This window comes from Antedon mediterranea, chromosome 6 (genome assembly GCF_964355755.1).
Source record: "Antedon mediterranea chromosome 6, ecAntMedi1.1, whole genome shotgun sequence".
Classification (NCBI taxonomy): Eukaryota; Metazoa; Echinodermata; class Crinoidea; order Comatulida; family Antedonidae; genus Antedon; species Antedon mediterranea.
In genome coordinates this window covers 21,037,549-21,050,092 of record NC_092675.1, presented here as the reverse complement: position 1 = coordinate 21,050,092, position 12,544 = coordinate 21,037,549, and the positions used below count along the sequence as shown (strand labels likewise).

General features: G+C 32.0%; 1 protein-coding gene and 6 non-coding genes across 9 annotated transcripts in view; 6 read left to right on the top strand and 1 right to left on the bottom strand.

Moving 5' to 3' along the window:
• The window catches only part of LOC140052317 (protein FAM13A-like), a 28,627-nt gene extending 21,198 nt beyond the window's left edge, over positions 1-7,429 (top strand). For 2 of the 3 annotated variants that reach the window (XM_072097819.1, XM_072097820.1), the window contains 6 exons: positions 681-764; positions 931-1,008; positions 2,607-2,702; positions 3,194-3,366; positions 4,029-4,185; positions 4,710-7,429. In XM_072097819.1, the coding sequence (XP_071953920.1) occupies positions 681-764; positions 931-1,008; positions 2,607-2,702; positions 3,194-3,366; positions 4,029-4,185; positions 4,710-4,778 (657 nt within the window). In that variant the 3' untranslated portion in view covers positions 4,779-7,429. Of the gene's footprint in view, positions 1-433; positions 501-680; positions 765-930; positions 1,009-2,606; positions 2,703-3,193; positions 3,367-4,028; positions 4,186-4,709 lie in introns of those variants that run through there. The other variant, XM_072097821.1, reaches the window with a different exon arrangement.
• A 1,058-nt stretch (positions 7,430-8,487) lies between these two features.
• LOC140053111 (U4 spliceosomal RNA) lies at positions 8,488-8,627 on the top strand. Its single transcript, XR_011845974.1, has one exon. It is a non-coding gene; the product is annotated as a U4 spliceosomal RNA (small nuclear RNA).
• Positions 8,628-9,130: 503 nt separating this feature from the next.
• LOC140053112 (U4 spliceosomal RNA) lies at positions 9,131-9,270 on the top strand. Its single transcript, XR_011845975.1, has one exon. It is a non-coding gene; the product is annotated as a U4 spliceosomal RNA (small nuclear RNA).
• Positions 9,271-9,778: 508 nt separating this feature from the next.
• Positions 9,779-9,918, top strand: LOC140053115 (U4 spliceosomal RNA). The gene has a single exon (XR_011845978.1). It is a non-coding gene; the product is annotated as a U4 spliceosomal RNA (small nuclear RNA).
• Positions 9,919-10,513: 595 nt separating this feature from the next.
• LOC140053116 (U4 spliceosomal RNA) lies at positions 10,514-10,653 on the top strand. Its single transcript, XR_011845979.1, has one exon. It is a non-coding gene; the product is annotated as a U4 spliceosomal RNA (small nuclear RNA).
• A 648-nt stretch (positions 10,654-11,301) lies between these two features.
• LOC140053113 (U4 spliceosomal RNA) lies at positions 11,302-11,446 on the top strand. Its single transcript, XR_011845976.1, has one exon. It is a non-coding gene; the product is annotated as a U4 spliceosomal RNA (small nuclear RNA).
• Positions 11,447-12,109: 663 nt separating this feature from the next.
• LOC140053117 (U4 spliceosomal RNA) lies at positions 12,110-12,247 on the bottom strand. The gene has a single exon (XR_011845980.1). It is a non-coding gene; the product is annotated as a U4 spliceosomal RNA (small nuclear RNA).
• Between the last annotated feature and the right edge of the window lie 297 nt (positions 12,248-12,544).

Genomic DNA, 12,544 nt, shown 5'->3' with positions numbered 1-12,544 from the left:
AGGAAATTATTTAAATTGTTATGAAAATAGCTAAATTTCATTATTACATTTTATTAACAAATATGCAGACCTAAATAGACCTAAAATTATGATTGACTTTTCTTGTAAATAATAGTAGATATTTTTGTAATAATAATGATTATCAGAATTCGGCATAAATCTAACATGTAATTAAATTAATTTGTAATACTGTATAAAATAATAATAGATCCATATATTTGTATAATTATAGTAATATTATTTTATTATGTTGGGGACCCTTTGGAAACAAGCCTCTGGGCTTAAAGGGCCATCCCCTGCTTTCCATGCTCATTTTCTTGTCTAGTCTTGTATTTTTATATTTAATGTTTCTCTTTTTATTTCATTTACATTATACTGTTTTATTTATTTGTACTGTATTTGGAAAGCAATAAATATTACTTACTTACTTACCTCCCACTTTGAAAAGTACCCCACGCAATTTCACAATACAATTTTCTAGGCCGTCAGTGTGGTGAGATTGAACTGTACAGCTATCCCTTCTGTATAACTATTGTCCACAGGGGTTAATGGTGTTCTGGGCGGTAGTTCTTTGGGTTTTAGGGAGTAGTCAGGTGGAAACATTAAACCATAATATTAATAATCTAATATCAGTTAATGGTAAAGTGGAGTTTATTTGTTTTTTCTTTATTTGTTTTTAGGCAATGACATATGAAGAAGTCCAAGAAGAAAAAGTTGCAATCCAAAAAGTATTACTTCAGCTAGAAAGTGACTATGGCAGACCAGTGAGTTTTTTAACAATATTTAATAATTTGAATTATTTTAAGTGCATGTAGAAAAGATGTTTAACTATACAAACTGACACTAAACACTATGTGTTGACTTGTCAAAAACACTTCACCTAATATTTGCATTCATTTGTTTATGATCATTATCATTTTTTTTCCCTAGAAAAGCAAAGCAGACAAGGACCTAATGAGACCATTGTATGACAGATATCGTAATATAAAGAAGATCATAGCAAGATTTGTAAGTTAGCATTTGGTTGATGACAAAGAAAAAAAACATGACACTTGTCATTATGTTACAAAACACTATGTTACACTATGTGTCATTATGTTAGCATTAAGTAGATGTTTACCAAAACACTATGACACACTATGTGTCATTATGTTAGCATTTAGTAGATGTTTAACAAAACACTATGCCACACTATCTGTCATTATGTTAGCATTAAGTAAACGTTTACCAAAACACTATCACACGCGATGTGTCATTATGTTAGCAATAAGTAGATGTTTAACAAAACACTATGACAAACTATGTGTCATTATGTTAGCATTAAGTAGATGTTTAACAAAACACTATCGCCCGTATTCTTAAACCGGACTTTAGTCGTAGTTCGAAGTTTGACTTGGAAAAGTCGTAGTTCGAGCTATTACTTCAAATTCGATTCAAAAACAAAGTAGTCGAAGTTTGCAGTTCGACTTAATGAAGTCGAGCTTTTAGTCGAGTTGCACACGTCTGGGTAACAAAGGCTATACATTGGCCAATGACAAGAGAGTATTGAGGAGCAGAAGAAATTTTGCGCATTGATATCACTTTCCATTTCTTACAACACTTTTTACGCATCAGGACTATATACATGAAAAATAATTTTAATCGTTAATTATTAGAACAATATCAGTATTAATTTAACAGTGAACTATATTTGATTAACAACAAATAAAATCTTAAAAATATATTTAGGAACCATGGCGGTACGGTAACTTTTATATTTTCTAGGCCCCCAACAAACTATGATCGCCACGAACCACGCACTTCATAGCGTGACAAGAAAGCGCTAGGCCCCCTAAACATTCCATCGCGTGGTGAATTGCCGCATCTCCCATTGTCGCTATGGCGTGACGTAGCTCAAGTCGTCGGACTTGCGCGAAGAAAATAATGTAATTTGTATACAGTTGTAAATAAAGATGATTTTCATTATTATAATTTATACCAATGTATATTTAATTAAGCTAATATAAATATAGATATTTCATTCTTCAATATCTGGCCAATATAACAACTCAATGACTGTTACGTTTTTTATAAACATCGTTTAAAAACCATTTAGTCGACCATTTAGTCTGCCCCCTCCAGGACTAAAAAAATCGATCAAAATCCGTCTCGATTTAGTCGAGGTTGGCCTGATTTAGTCGGTGATTTAGTTGAAGTTCGGTTTATGAATTAAAATGACGTCATTTTTTTAGTTTTAGCTCGAACTACGACTAAAGTCCGGTTTAAGAATACGGGCGTCAGTTACACTATGTGTCATTATGTTAGCATTAAGTAGATGTTTAACAAAACACTATGACAAACTATGTGTCATTATGTTAGCATTAAGTAGATGTTTAACAAAACACTATGTTACACTATGTGTCATTATGTTAGCATTAAGTAGATGTTTAACAAAACACTATGTTTCATTATGTTAGCATTAAGTAGATGTTTAACAAAACACTATGTTACACTATGTGTCATTATGTTAGCATTAATGTTTAACAAAACACTATGACACAATGTGTCTTTAAATAATTAGGAATTGGTAGAAATGTTGATTATTATTTTTTATTTTCTTTTTGCAGGAAAGAAAATTAGATGAGCCTCGAGCAGCATCATGTGACTTGCAAACTATAGAAGAAGGCGAAGAAACATTAGAGTTTGTTGGCAAAACTTCACTGGTTAGTTTACACTAATTCTAACCTTTTAAGCCTAGACTATCAAACTAGTTTGACAAAAAAGTGTGATGTGCCCAAATATGGCAGTGATATGACATCGTCGTGTCGATATATAGGGCACATCACATTTTTTTGTCACATAAAGTTTGATAGTGTGGACAGACCATTGTTTAAGCTTGGTTCACACGAGGCATGACAGCAATTTTGTTTGCATTGATTGTGTCACATGCGACAGTCAATGCTAGTTTATATAGACCTAGGTGTGTTGGAACTTTGACATGCGTCCACATGTGAGTGTAGTATAATCTTTTGATTAAGTATGAATCAAGCATGTTTTGTAATTTTTGCATATTTTTATTTATTTTATGTTAGCAGTAAGTAAATGTTTAACAAAACACTATGACACACTGTGTCTTTAAATAATTAGGAATTGGTAGAACTGATCATTCATATATATTATTATGAATGAATAACCAAACTGTTTTATTTTTCAGACTTCCACCAATCAAAATGACTATTCGGATCGTTTGTTTACTGTAACTCAAAAGCTTCCAGACGATTCAAGCTCATTCTCAAGTCCTAGGAGTTTGGATGATCTATCTCCAAGTCCAGGTCTGTTAGGAACTGTTAAAATGGAACAAGATCTAACACTACATCAAGCTTCCTTGTAAGTTATTAAGATTAGGAATTCTCTTGCAAATTGGACGCTTTTTATTCAGTTTTTCTTTTTTTTTACATTTTAATGTCTCTGTGCATGTTTAATTTTGATAGGTACCATTTTAATGCAGTTTGTAACTAGCAATTTGGCCTTATAGCCACGAGATGTTACATATAGATTTTATTGAATTGAATAAAAGTGATATATATATACCCTAGAGATTTCCGCTGAATAGGGAGCCCTGTTAAAATATATATATCCTCTTGTTGTTTCTCCTCTTAATAATGGTGCTACCTATCCTGTTTGGTTGAGAAAATGATTAGGTTTTTATTTGAATAGGTACAGATGGTTTACAAATAGACTACCATTTTTGTTTTTTGGACACATCTTCTTTGTATATACATTTAGGCTATTTATTCCATCTTAAAAACTACTCTACACATGTTCTAAGCCTAGCAGTCTTTTTCTTTTAAAGTTTATGCATAAGAATAACATCATTTTTCCACCCGAGTTCAGATATAACAACCAATCAATTGTTGTTTCAGAAACAGGGATTTATTTTATTAGAAAACAGTGCATGAGCATGAAACACTCAATTGTATGAAAGTAATTCTCTATTCTGTCATATGGTTTTTAATGACAGCCCAAAATGTATTAATTTTTTTTGCTAGGGATGAATTACTTACAAAACAACGGCAAGCAAGACAAGACAAAAAGCAACTCCGTAAGAAACTGAAAGATTTTGAAGACATGTTTGTGCATGAGAAAGGAAGGAAGCTGATGAAGGAAGATTGGGCACCAGTGGGAGAAGATTATGAGCAATACAAGGTAATTGCATACACAAATAGATATGGCTTTAAATTAAATGTATACACTATCACTGCATAGTTTTTTATTACAGTCGATATATAAAGCTCTTTCTACACTATCAAACTTTATGTGACATATCACTACTATTTGGGCATATCAATTCCATATTTGGGCATCAAACAACTAATTTTATATTGTAGACGGAGCTTAAGGGAGCCTTTAATTTGCTGTCGATCAAACTATGTCATGCTTATTAATTCTGTGCATATGGAGATATTGGCACATGAGTGCTCACTCCTTACCTGGACACAGGTTTGATGTTTCTAGATGCAGACAACAGATGAATTTTAAAAGAAAGCTTTCATTTTTTATAACATGTCAATTGGCATGCAACAATTTCATACTTGCAATCAAATAGCAAAGATACACTGAGTTCAGAAAGTGTTTGTTTCAAATAAATTGAAACCTTATATGTTATGAATAGGTTTGAATGATGAATTTTTTCACACTAAACAATTAAACAATTTGTCTTTATTCTATAGCATTTGAAAAAGCAGCTGAAACTTCTGGATGCATTGATTTCCAAACAAGATGATGTCACCCAGTACTGATTACTAAAAAGATTGCCCTTTTATTCTCAAACATAATATATACATTATTATATTATTAAAGGGTAGCTCCGAGTATAAAGTTTCTATAAATATAAACTAAAGCTCTGTCTACACTATCAACAAAATGTGATGTGCCTATATATGGACATGATGATGTCATATCGCTACCATATTTAAGCCAAACTAGTTTGATAGTGTAGACAGAGCTTATGTCAACAACATTTACTACAGCACCCACTTATCTTTTGGCAGTGGTAAAGCAGAATGAGCACCGTGGAAGAAGCCCCAAAGTAGCGCTACAAAGACTTTTTCATAGTATTAGCATAGTAATTTTATTGATTTTCGATTTCGGTGAATTTCCTATCTTAAAACAGTATGAAAAAAGTCTGGAAGGTTTATTTCACAACACTCTGCTTTACCGCTGACGAAAAATGTGGGTTTATTATCAGTGTTTTTATATTTTATAATAAAAAATAGAAATTTTAAGGGCGGAGCTATCGTAAGTTTGTTATCTGATAAATAATAATTATAAATTAAATGCACCACCAAAGAAGTAATGTAACCAAACTTAACCACATGAAATAATAAAAACAATTAACAACATTAAAAAATAATTTATACAAGAAATTCAAAGATATATGCAAATCTTGATTGCTTGATAACTAAACGCAATGTCAGTTTTATACATATTTTGAAAACATTTTTTCTTAAATGTATGTGGTTGTTGTATGCCCTTTAATAATGGATATTATCCACTATGATACATAACCACTGCGCTCATTCCCAATTGTAAAACTGTTTGTAATTGTATCAAAAATTAGTAATTTTTACTGGTTCTTGTAATCCCTTAATAGTATTTTCACAAAAGTTAACTAAATTATTGAATGAAAATTTTATATTTTTAACTTAACTTCTCAATTTCCAAAATGGACCTTATTTATGATTTAGTTTTTATCAATTCAAATGTTTGTATATGTAAAACTATATCCTAATTTTGTGTATACAGCACAACTTTTGACATAAAGAATACTTTATTTCAACAAAAAATTGAAAAACTGTTATTATAGTTATTACACAAATTCAGTGCCTTTTATTTTTAGAAAATGAAATTTTCACAACTGTTTTTTATATTATTTTTGTTTATTGATATTTGTTAATACAAAATTGTAATAAATGATTTTTTGTAAGAATGTTAATTACTACACCTGTGATTTATATAAATTTATATTTATGAGAAAAAAAAGTGCTATACCATAAGAAAAAAATTGACCCGCCTCTTTTTTTTTTTAGGGTAAATTGTTTAATTGAATCTATCTAAAATTAGACTAAAATTTATAGTATTACACAATTTAAAAGTGTTAATGTGTTTATGTTGTATTGCTAGTATTAAAAAAAGAAGATTCATTTGCTTTAAAAACATAGAAACCTATTTTTGTATGATAATTGAGATTGTATATGTATGCTAAACACAAAAATCATCTATTTTATTGTAAAAGTGTGCTGATTTTCTTATAGAGTAAAATTAGTTATAGTACATCATCATAAGTAAAGATGGTTGCTTAAACTTGTATATGTGTACACTAGATGTAAAGTATTCATTTTTCGAACAAAATTGTTTTTATTTTTTTCATCACATCACAATTGCAAATAGAATATCGAAAATCACATTAGAAGATTTTAACACTACATCACATAGGTATTGTTAATTGTCGGAGTTATAGAAAAATGCTATTTTTTTTCCAATGCTTAGTAATATTAGCGTCATTGGAATTCGTAGACTAACAGTGAATTAGTTGTAATGACCAAAATTATAGGTAGGCAATTTTATATGTGTTTACAACATTTGTAATGTTGATAATGCCAGATAATGCCTCTGTGTTCTGCAATATGAAAATTAACACTTTGAATCCCAAAAATTATTATTCAATACATTATACTATATCATTGTGTTACTTTATTTTAGTTTGTTGTGAAAATTATACACAAAATACCTTGATTAATGATAGATATTTTTCAATACGACCAGCAAATGTTATGAAATACTTACAAGATCTATGTTTTGTACAAATGTATGTGATTCATGTAAAAATGTACATTTATAAATAAAAACAAATGTTATGATAATTCGCATTTTATTTTCATCATTTACCGCAATTTTGGTGCTCATTTGAATATTATATGAGATTACAACAGGAGACGAGTCAACGTAACTTAACATGAATACCGTAAATCTTTTAATAGTAACCCACACTCTAATAGTAACCCACACTCTAATAGTAACCCACCTTCTAATAGTAACCCACCTTATAAGTCAATCTATAATAATAACCCACTACTCTAATAGTAATCCATGGGGGTTAATATTAAAACTATTGACAAAATGACATTATGAAGACTGGTCGTTTATGATGCAGCCGTATTTTGAAAATAAGGGAGTATGAGGATTGAGTGTTTTTGAGTTTATAAAATAAAGTTAGAGTTCAAACAAATGTATTTATTCGTACTGTTTTATTATTCTGCTATGAGTTGCTGACCGGAAAAGTTGGGGGTGGGTTACTATTTTCAGGTGCCTAATTTAAGATTAGTAATAGTAACCCACTACTCTAATAGTAGCCCCCTTCTAATAGTAACCCACCCTAAAAAACAATCAAAAAATAATAACCCAGGGTTACAATTAGAAGATTTACGGTATGTGTTTCGAAATATTATGTTCTTGCTTTGTCGATTATACTTTTTCCTATTATTATAACACGCCTTTATAGATTTTTTGTCATTTGATTGGAGGATTGTGGGTATTATGATATTCAATATTATTACTCTATTGAACTTTTATCATCATCATCATCATCATCATCATCAAGACGTTACACTTGGTTGTGTTATAAAAAATAATAATGAATGTTTTAAATTCGTAAAACAAATAATTTCATTCGGAGAAAGATGTTCTATCATTGGTAGTAGGTGTATATTTGGGTGGGGCCTACGTTGAAGAAGTCTCCCTTTGTGCTATCATTGGTAGTAGGTGTATATTTGGGTGGGGCCTACGTTGAAGAAGTCTCCCTTTGTGCTATCATTGGTAGTAGGTGTATATTTGGGTGGGGCCTACGTTGAAGAAGTCTCCCTGTGTGCTATCATTGGTAGTAGGTGTATATTTGGGTGGGGCCTACGTTGAAGAAGTCTCCCTTTGTGCTATCATTGGTAGTAGGTGTATATTTGGGTGGGGCCTACGTTGAAGAAGTCTCCCTTTGTGCTATCATTGGTAGTAGGTGTATATTTGGGTGGGGCCTACGTTGAAGAAGTCTCCCTTTGTGCTATCATTGGTAGTAGGTGTATATTTGGGTGGGGCCTACGTTGAAGAAGTCTCCCTTTGTGCTATCATTGGTAGTAGGTGTATATTTGGGTGGGGCCTACGTTGAAGAAGTCTCCCTTTGTGCTATTGAATCTACAAAGAACAATAATACTTTCCAGGGGCTTTCCATCGATTGGCTACACAACATTACCAATTTAACGAATTTTTAATAATATAATATATAATAATGTTTAAAGATACAGCATAACCTCTCATTTGTATATATTTATTTAATATTAAATTGTATAAGTTTTGAAATAGTTAATATTAATATGTGCGGGTGTATATCTTTCCAAAATGAAACCAATATTTGTCGAGTGATGTATACCATAAATACATTACAATTATGATAAGTTGGTTATCTTTGCGCAGAGGCGATATCATAGCCAATGAGGTTTATCCGAGGCGTGATTATTGCTAGTTGAAAACTTATCCCAATACCCCGCACAAGAGACGTGAAATATCGTCCCTTGATGCAATTTGTGAACGTTCTAAGGAACGAAAATTTTAAATAAAAACAGTTTTATCAGAAAAACATTTGTCGTTGCTGTTTTCTAGAATTGACGGTAAAACTGGTCATGTACTGTTGCTGTCAGTTTAGAGGATTTATTATATCAGTTCCATTTTCAAAAACCCTATGATAAACATGCTTTTCCATATTTGGTGATTCTGAGTTGCTGCTACATCGAGTGCGAGTTTCCTTGAAATTGTTTTTATGCTAATTTTCCCAACAAATATAGTTAATGAGGGAAAAGAACAATTAATAATCTGTAAATCGATAGTCCAGTGATACAAGCCAACAGATTGGTAGGCCTTATTTTGAAGTACTCTTTCTTTACTCGTATTTTGATGAATTGTGGAACAACACTCATATCTACCCAGATTTAATTGAGGAAATTGTAATTCATTGGAATAGTATGCATAATTTAGTGTACTTCCAAAACGACACCAATATTTGTTGAGTGATGCATACCATAAATACCTTATATTTTTGATAAGTATTAACTTTGCGCAGAGGCGATATCATAGCCAATGAGGTTTATCCGAGGCGTGATTATTGCTAGTTGAAAACTTATCCCAATACCCCGCACAAGAGACGTGAAATATCGTCACTTGATGCAATTTGTGAACGTTCTAAGGAACGAAAATTTAAAATAAAAACAAATTTATCCGAAAATATTGGTTCTTGCTGTTTTCTAGAATTGACGGTAACACTGGTCATGTGCTGTTGCTGTCAGTTTATTAGAGGATTTATTATATCAGTTCCATTTTCAAAGACCCTATGATAAACATGCTTTTCCATATTTGGTGATTCTGAGTTGCTGCTACATCGAGTGCGAGTTTCCCTGAAACTTGTTTTATGCTCATTTTCCAAACAAACACAGTTAATGAGAGAAAACAACAATTAATAGTCTGTAAATCGATAGATCTAGTGATACAAGCCAACAGATTGGTAGGCCTCATTTTAAAGTACTCTTTCTTTACTCGTATTTTGATGAATTGTGGAACAACACCCATATTTACCTAGATTTAGTTGAAGAAATTGTAATACATTCGAATTGTATGCATTATTTAGTGTACCTCCAAAACGACACCAATATCTGTCGAGTGATGTATACGATAAATACATTACACTTATTGTAAGTAGGTCATCTTTGCGCAGAGGCGATATCATAGCCAATGAGGTTTATCCGAGGCGTGGTTATTGCTAGTTGAAAACTTATCCCAATACCCCGCACAAGAGATGTGAAATATCGTCACTTGATGCAATTTGTGAACGTTCTAAGGAACGAAAATGTAACTAACAAAAACATAATAATGTAAAAGTATTTATCTTATATAGCAAAGATAGTGTAACTATCTTTGTATCAAGTGATGTATAGACGTGAAATATCGTCATTTGATGCAATTGGTGAACGTTCTAAGGAACGAAAATTTAAAATAAAAACAGATTTTTTCAGTAACACTTGCCATGTACTGTTGCTGTAAGTCTAAAAGATTATTATATCAGTTCCATTTTTAAAGATCCTATGATAAACAAGCTTTTCCAAATTTGGTGATTCTGAGTTGCTGCGACCTCAAGTGCGAGTTTCATTGAAACTTGTTTTTATGCCAATTTTCCAAACACTAGGCTAATGAGGGAAAAAAAATTAATAGACTGTAACTCGATAGATCTAGTGATACAAGCCAGCAGATTGGTAGGCCTCATTTTGAAGTACTCTTTCTTTACTCGTATTTTGATGAATTGTGGAACAATACTCATATCTACCCAGATTTAGTTGAGGAAATCGAATTGTATGCATTATTTAGTGTACCTCCAAAACGACACCAATATTTGTCGAGTACATGTATACGATAAATACCTTACAATTATGCTAAGTACGTTATCTTTGCGCAGAGGCGATATCATAGCCAATGAGGTTTATCCGAAGCGTGATTATTGCTAGTTGAAAACTTATCCCAATACCCCGCACAAGAGACGTGAAATATCGTCACTTGATGCAATTTGTGAACGTTCTAAGGAACGAAAATGTAAAACAAATACAGAATAATGTAAAAGTACTTAGCCTATATAGCAATATAGTGTCACTATCTTTGAATAGGCCTATAGTGTAGTGATGGTCAAAACAAGTTTGCTATCACGTAGGCCTATATCATAATTTATGTTCCATGATCTTGCAGAAATGTCTAATTTCCATATGTTTTCCAATTCTTTGTTGCTACGACTTTTAAGGGTGAATTTCCTTAAGAGCTGCGCTTGATGATGTCTGTAATTTGTAACTTGGGCTGCTGTCAATTTAGAGGATTATAATGACATCTGTTCCATTCCAAAGGTCATTTAGGACACATATTCTTCCATATGTGGACTTTCGGAGTTGCTGCGAATTTGAGATCTTTTCGAGAACACCTGTTAGTTGTGATGATGTCCTGTTTTCCAAACACGGAACAACACTGCTTAACGAGTAATCGAGATCTGATACACTGGCGGCCGATTACTAAATATACTTGTATTTTGAATGAGTGTGAAGCAGCAACATGTCTATAACTTATGTAAAATATTAATCTACCAAATTATAGAATTTGATACAGATTATCACGTGTTCTTCCAAAATGACACCAATATTTGTCGAGTGATGTACACCATAAATACATTACAATTATGCTAAGGAGGTTATCTTTGCGCAGAGGCGATATCATAGCCAATGAGGTTTATCCGAGGCGTGATTATTGCTAGTTGAAAACTTATCCCAATACCCCGCACAAGAGACGTGAAATATCGTCACTTGATGCAATTTGTGACCGTTTTAACGAACGAAAATGTTAAATAAAAACAGATTTTGTCAGAAATATATACTGTAGTTCTGAAAAGTGTAATATGTGCGACTTCTCTCATGTTGTTTTGGAGACAACTCATTCAGGTAGTGAATTAATCGAAAATGTAAAATAAAAAAAGAAAGACACGCATATTTGGTGACCATATAAGTTTTCTGCCAATTTAGATAATCGCGATTTCAAATGTTATACGACAGGTCTGAAATGTCCTTCCGTATTTGGTCATTTTAGTTGCTTTGAGGTTTCCACCTAGTAGATCTGTACTGTTTACATGATCTTCATCGTTTTCCAAAAACAGTTAGGCCTAAGATAAAATAATCTACGATTAAGAACCAGTGATCGATAAATATAGTGATACAAGCCAGTTACTATGTAATGTTACTACTTGATGTTATTATTCTAGAACAATTGTTTCTTCACTCATATGTGTAATACAATTTCCATATTTCATGTAAATGTTATTGAATTTATTTGCAGATATCTAAATTACTGTATGCAAACGACACCAATATTTTCATCGAAAGTTGAAAACTAGCCAATGTCTCACCCTCAAAGTCAAAGAAACTCAAATACTGTGGAAAAGCATCACTTCTAGGTATAGAAAACTGCAACGTTGTTATGATAAAATCTGTTTTTATTTAAAATTTTCGCTCCGTAGAACGTTCACAAATTGCATCAAGTGACGATATTTCACGTCTCTTGTGCGGGGTATTGGGATAAGTTTTCAACTAGCAATAATCACGCCTCGGAAACCTCATTGGCTATGATATCGCCTCTGCGCAAAGATAGCCTACTTAGCATAAATGTAAGGTATTTATGGTATGCATCATTCGACAAATATTGGTGTCGTTTTGGAAGAACAGATAATAATGTGAATTAATTTATGGCCATTGATGTTGTTTTACATCAAAAAATAAGATTGACACATTAATAATTTATTGGGCAACCAATTCAAATGAATTAAAATTGCAAGCATATTAATTGTCATAATTACCTGTACCATTTCCCGAACGTACAACATTATTTTATTTTATTTTATTCATACTCATTCAGCGGGAAACCCGCCCCTTACAGAATGCTGATC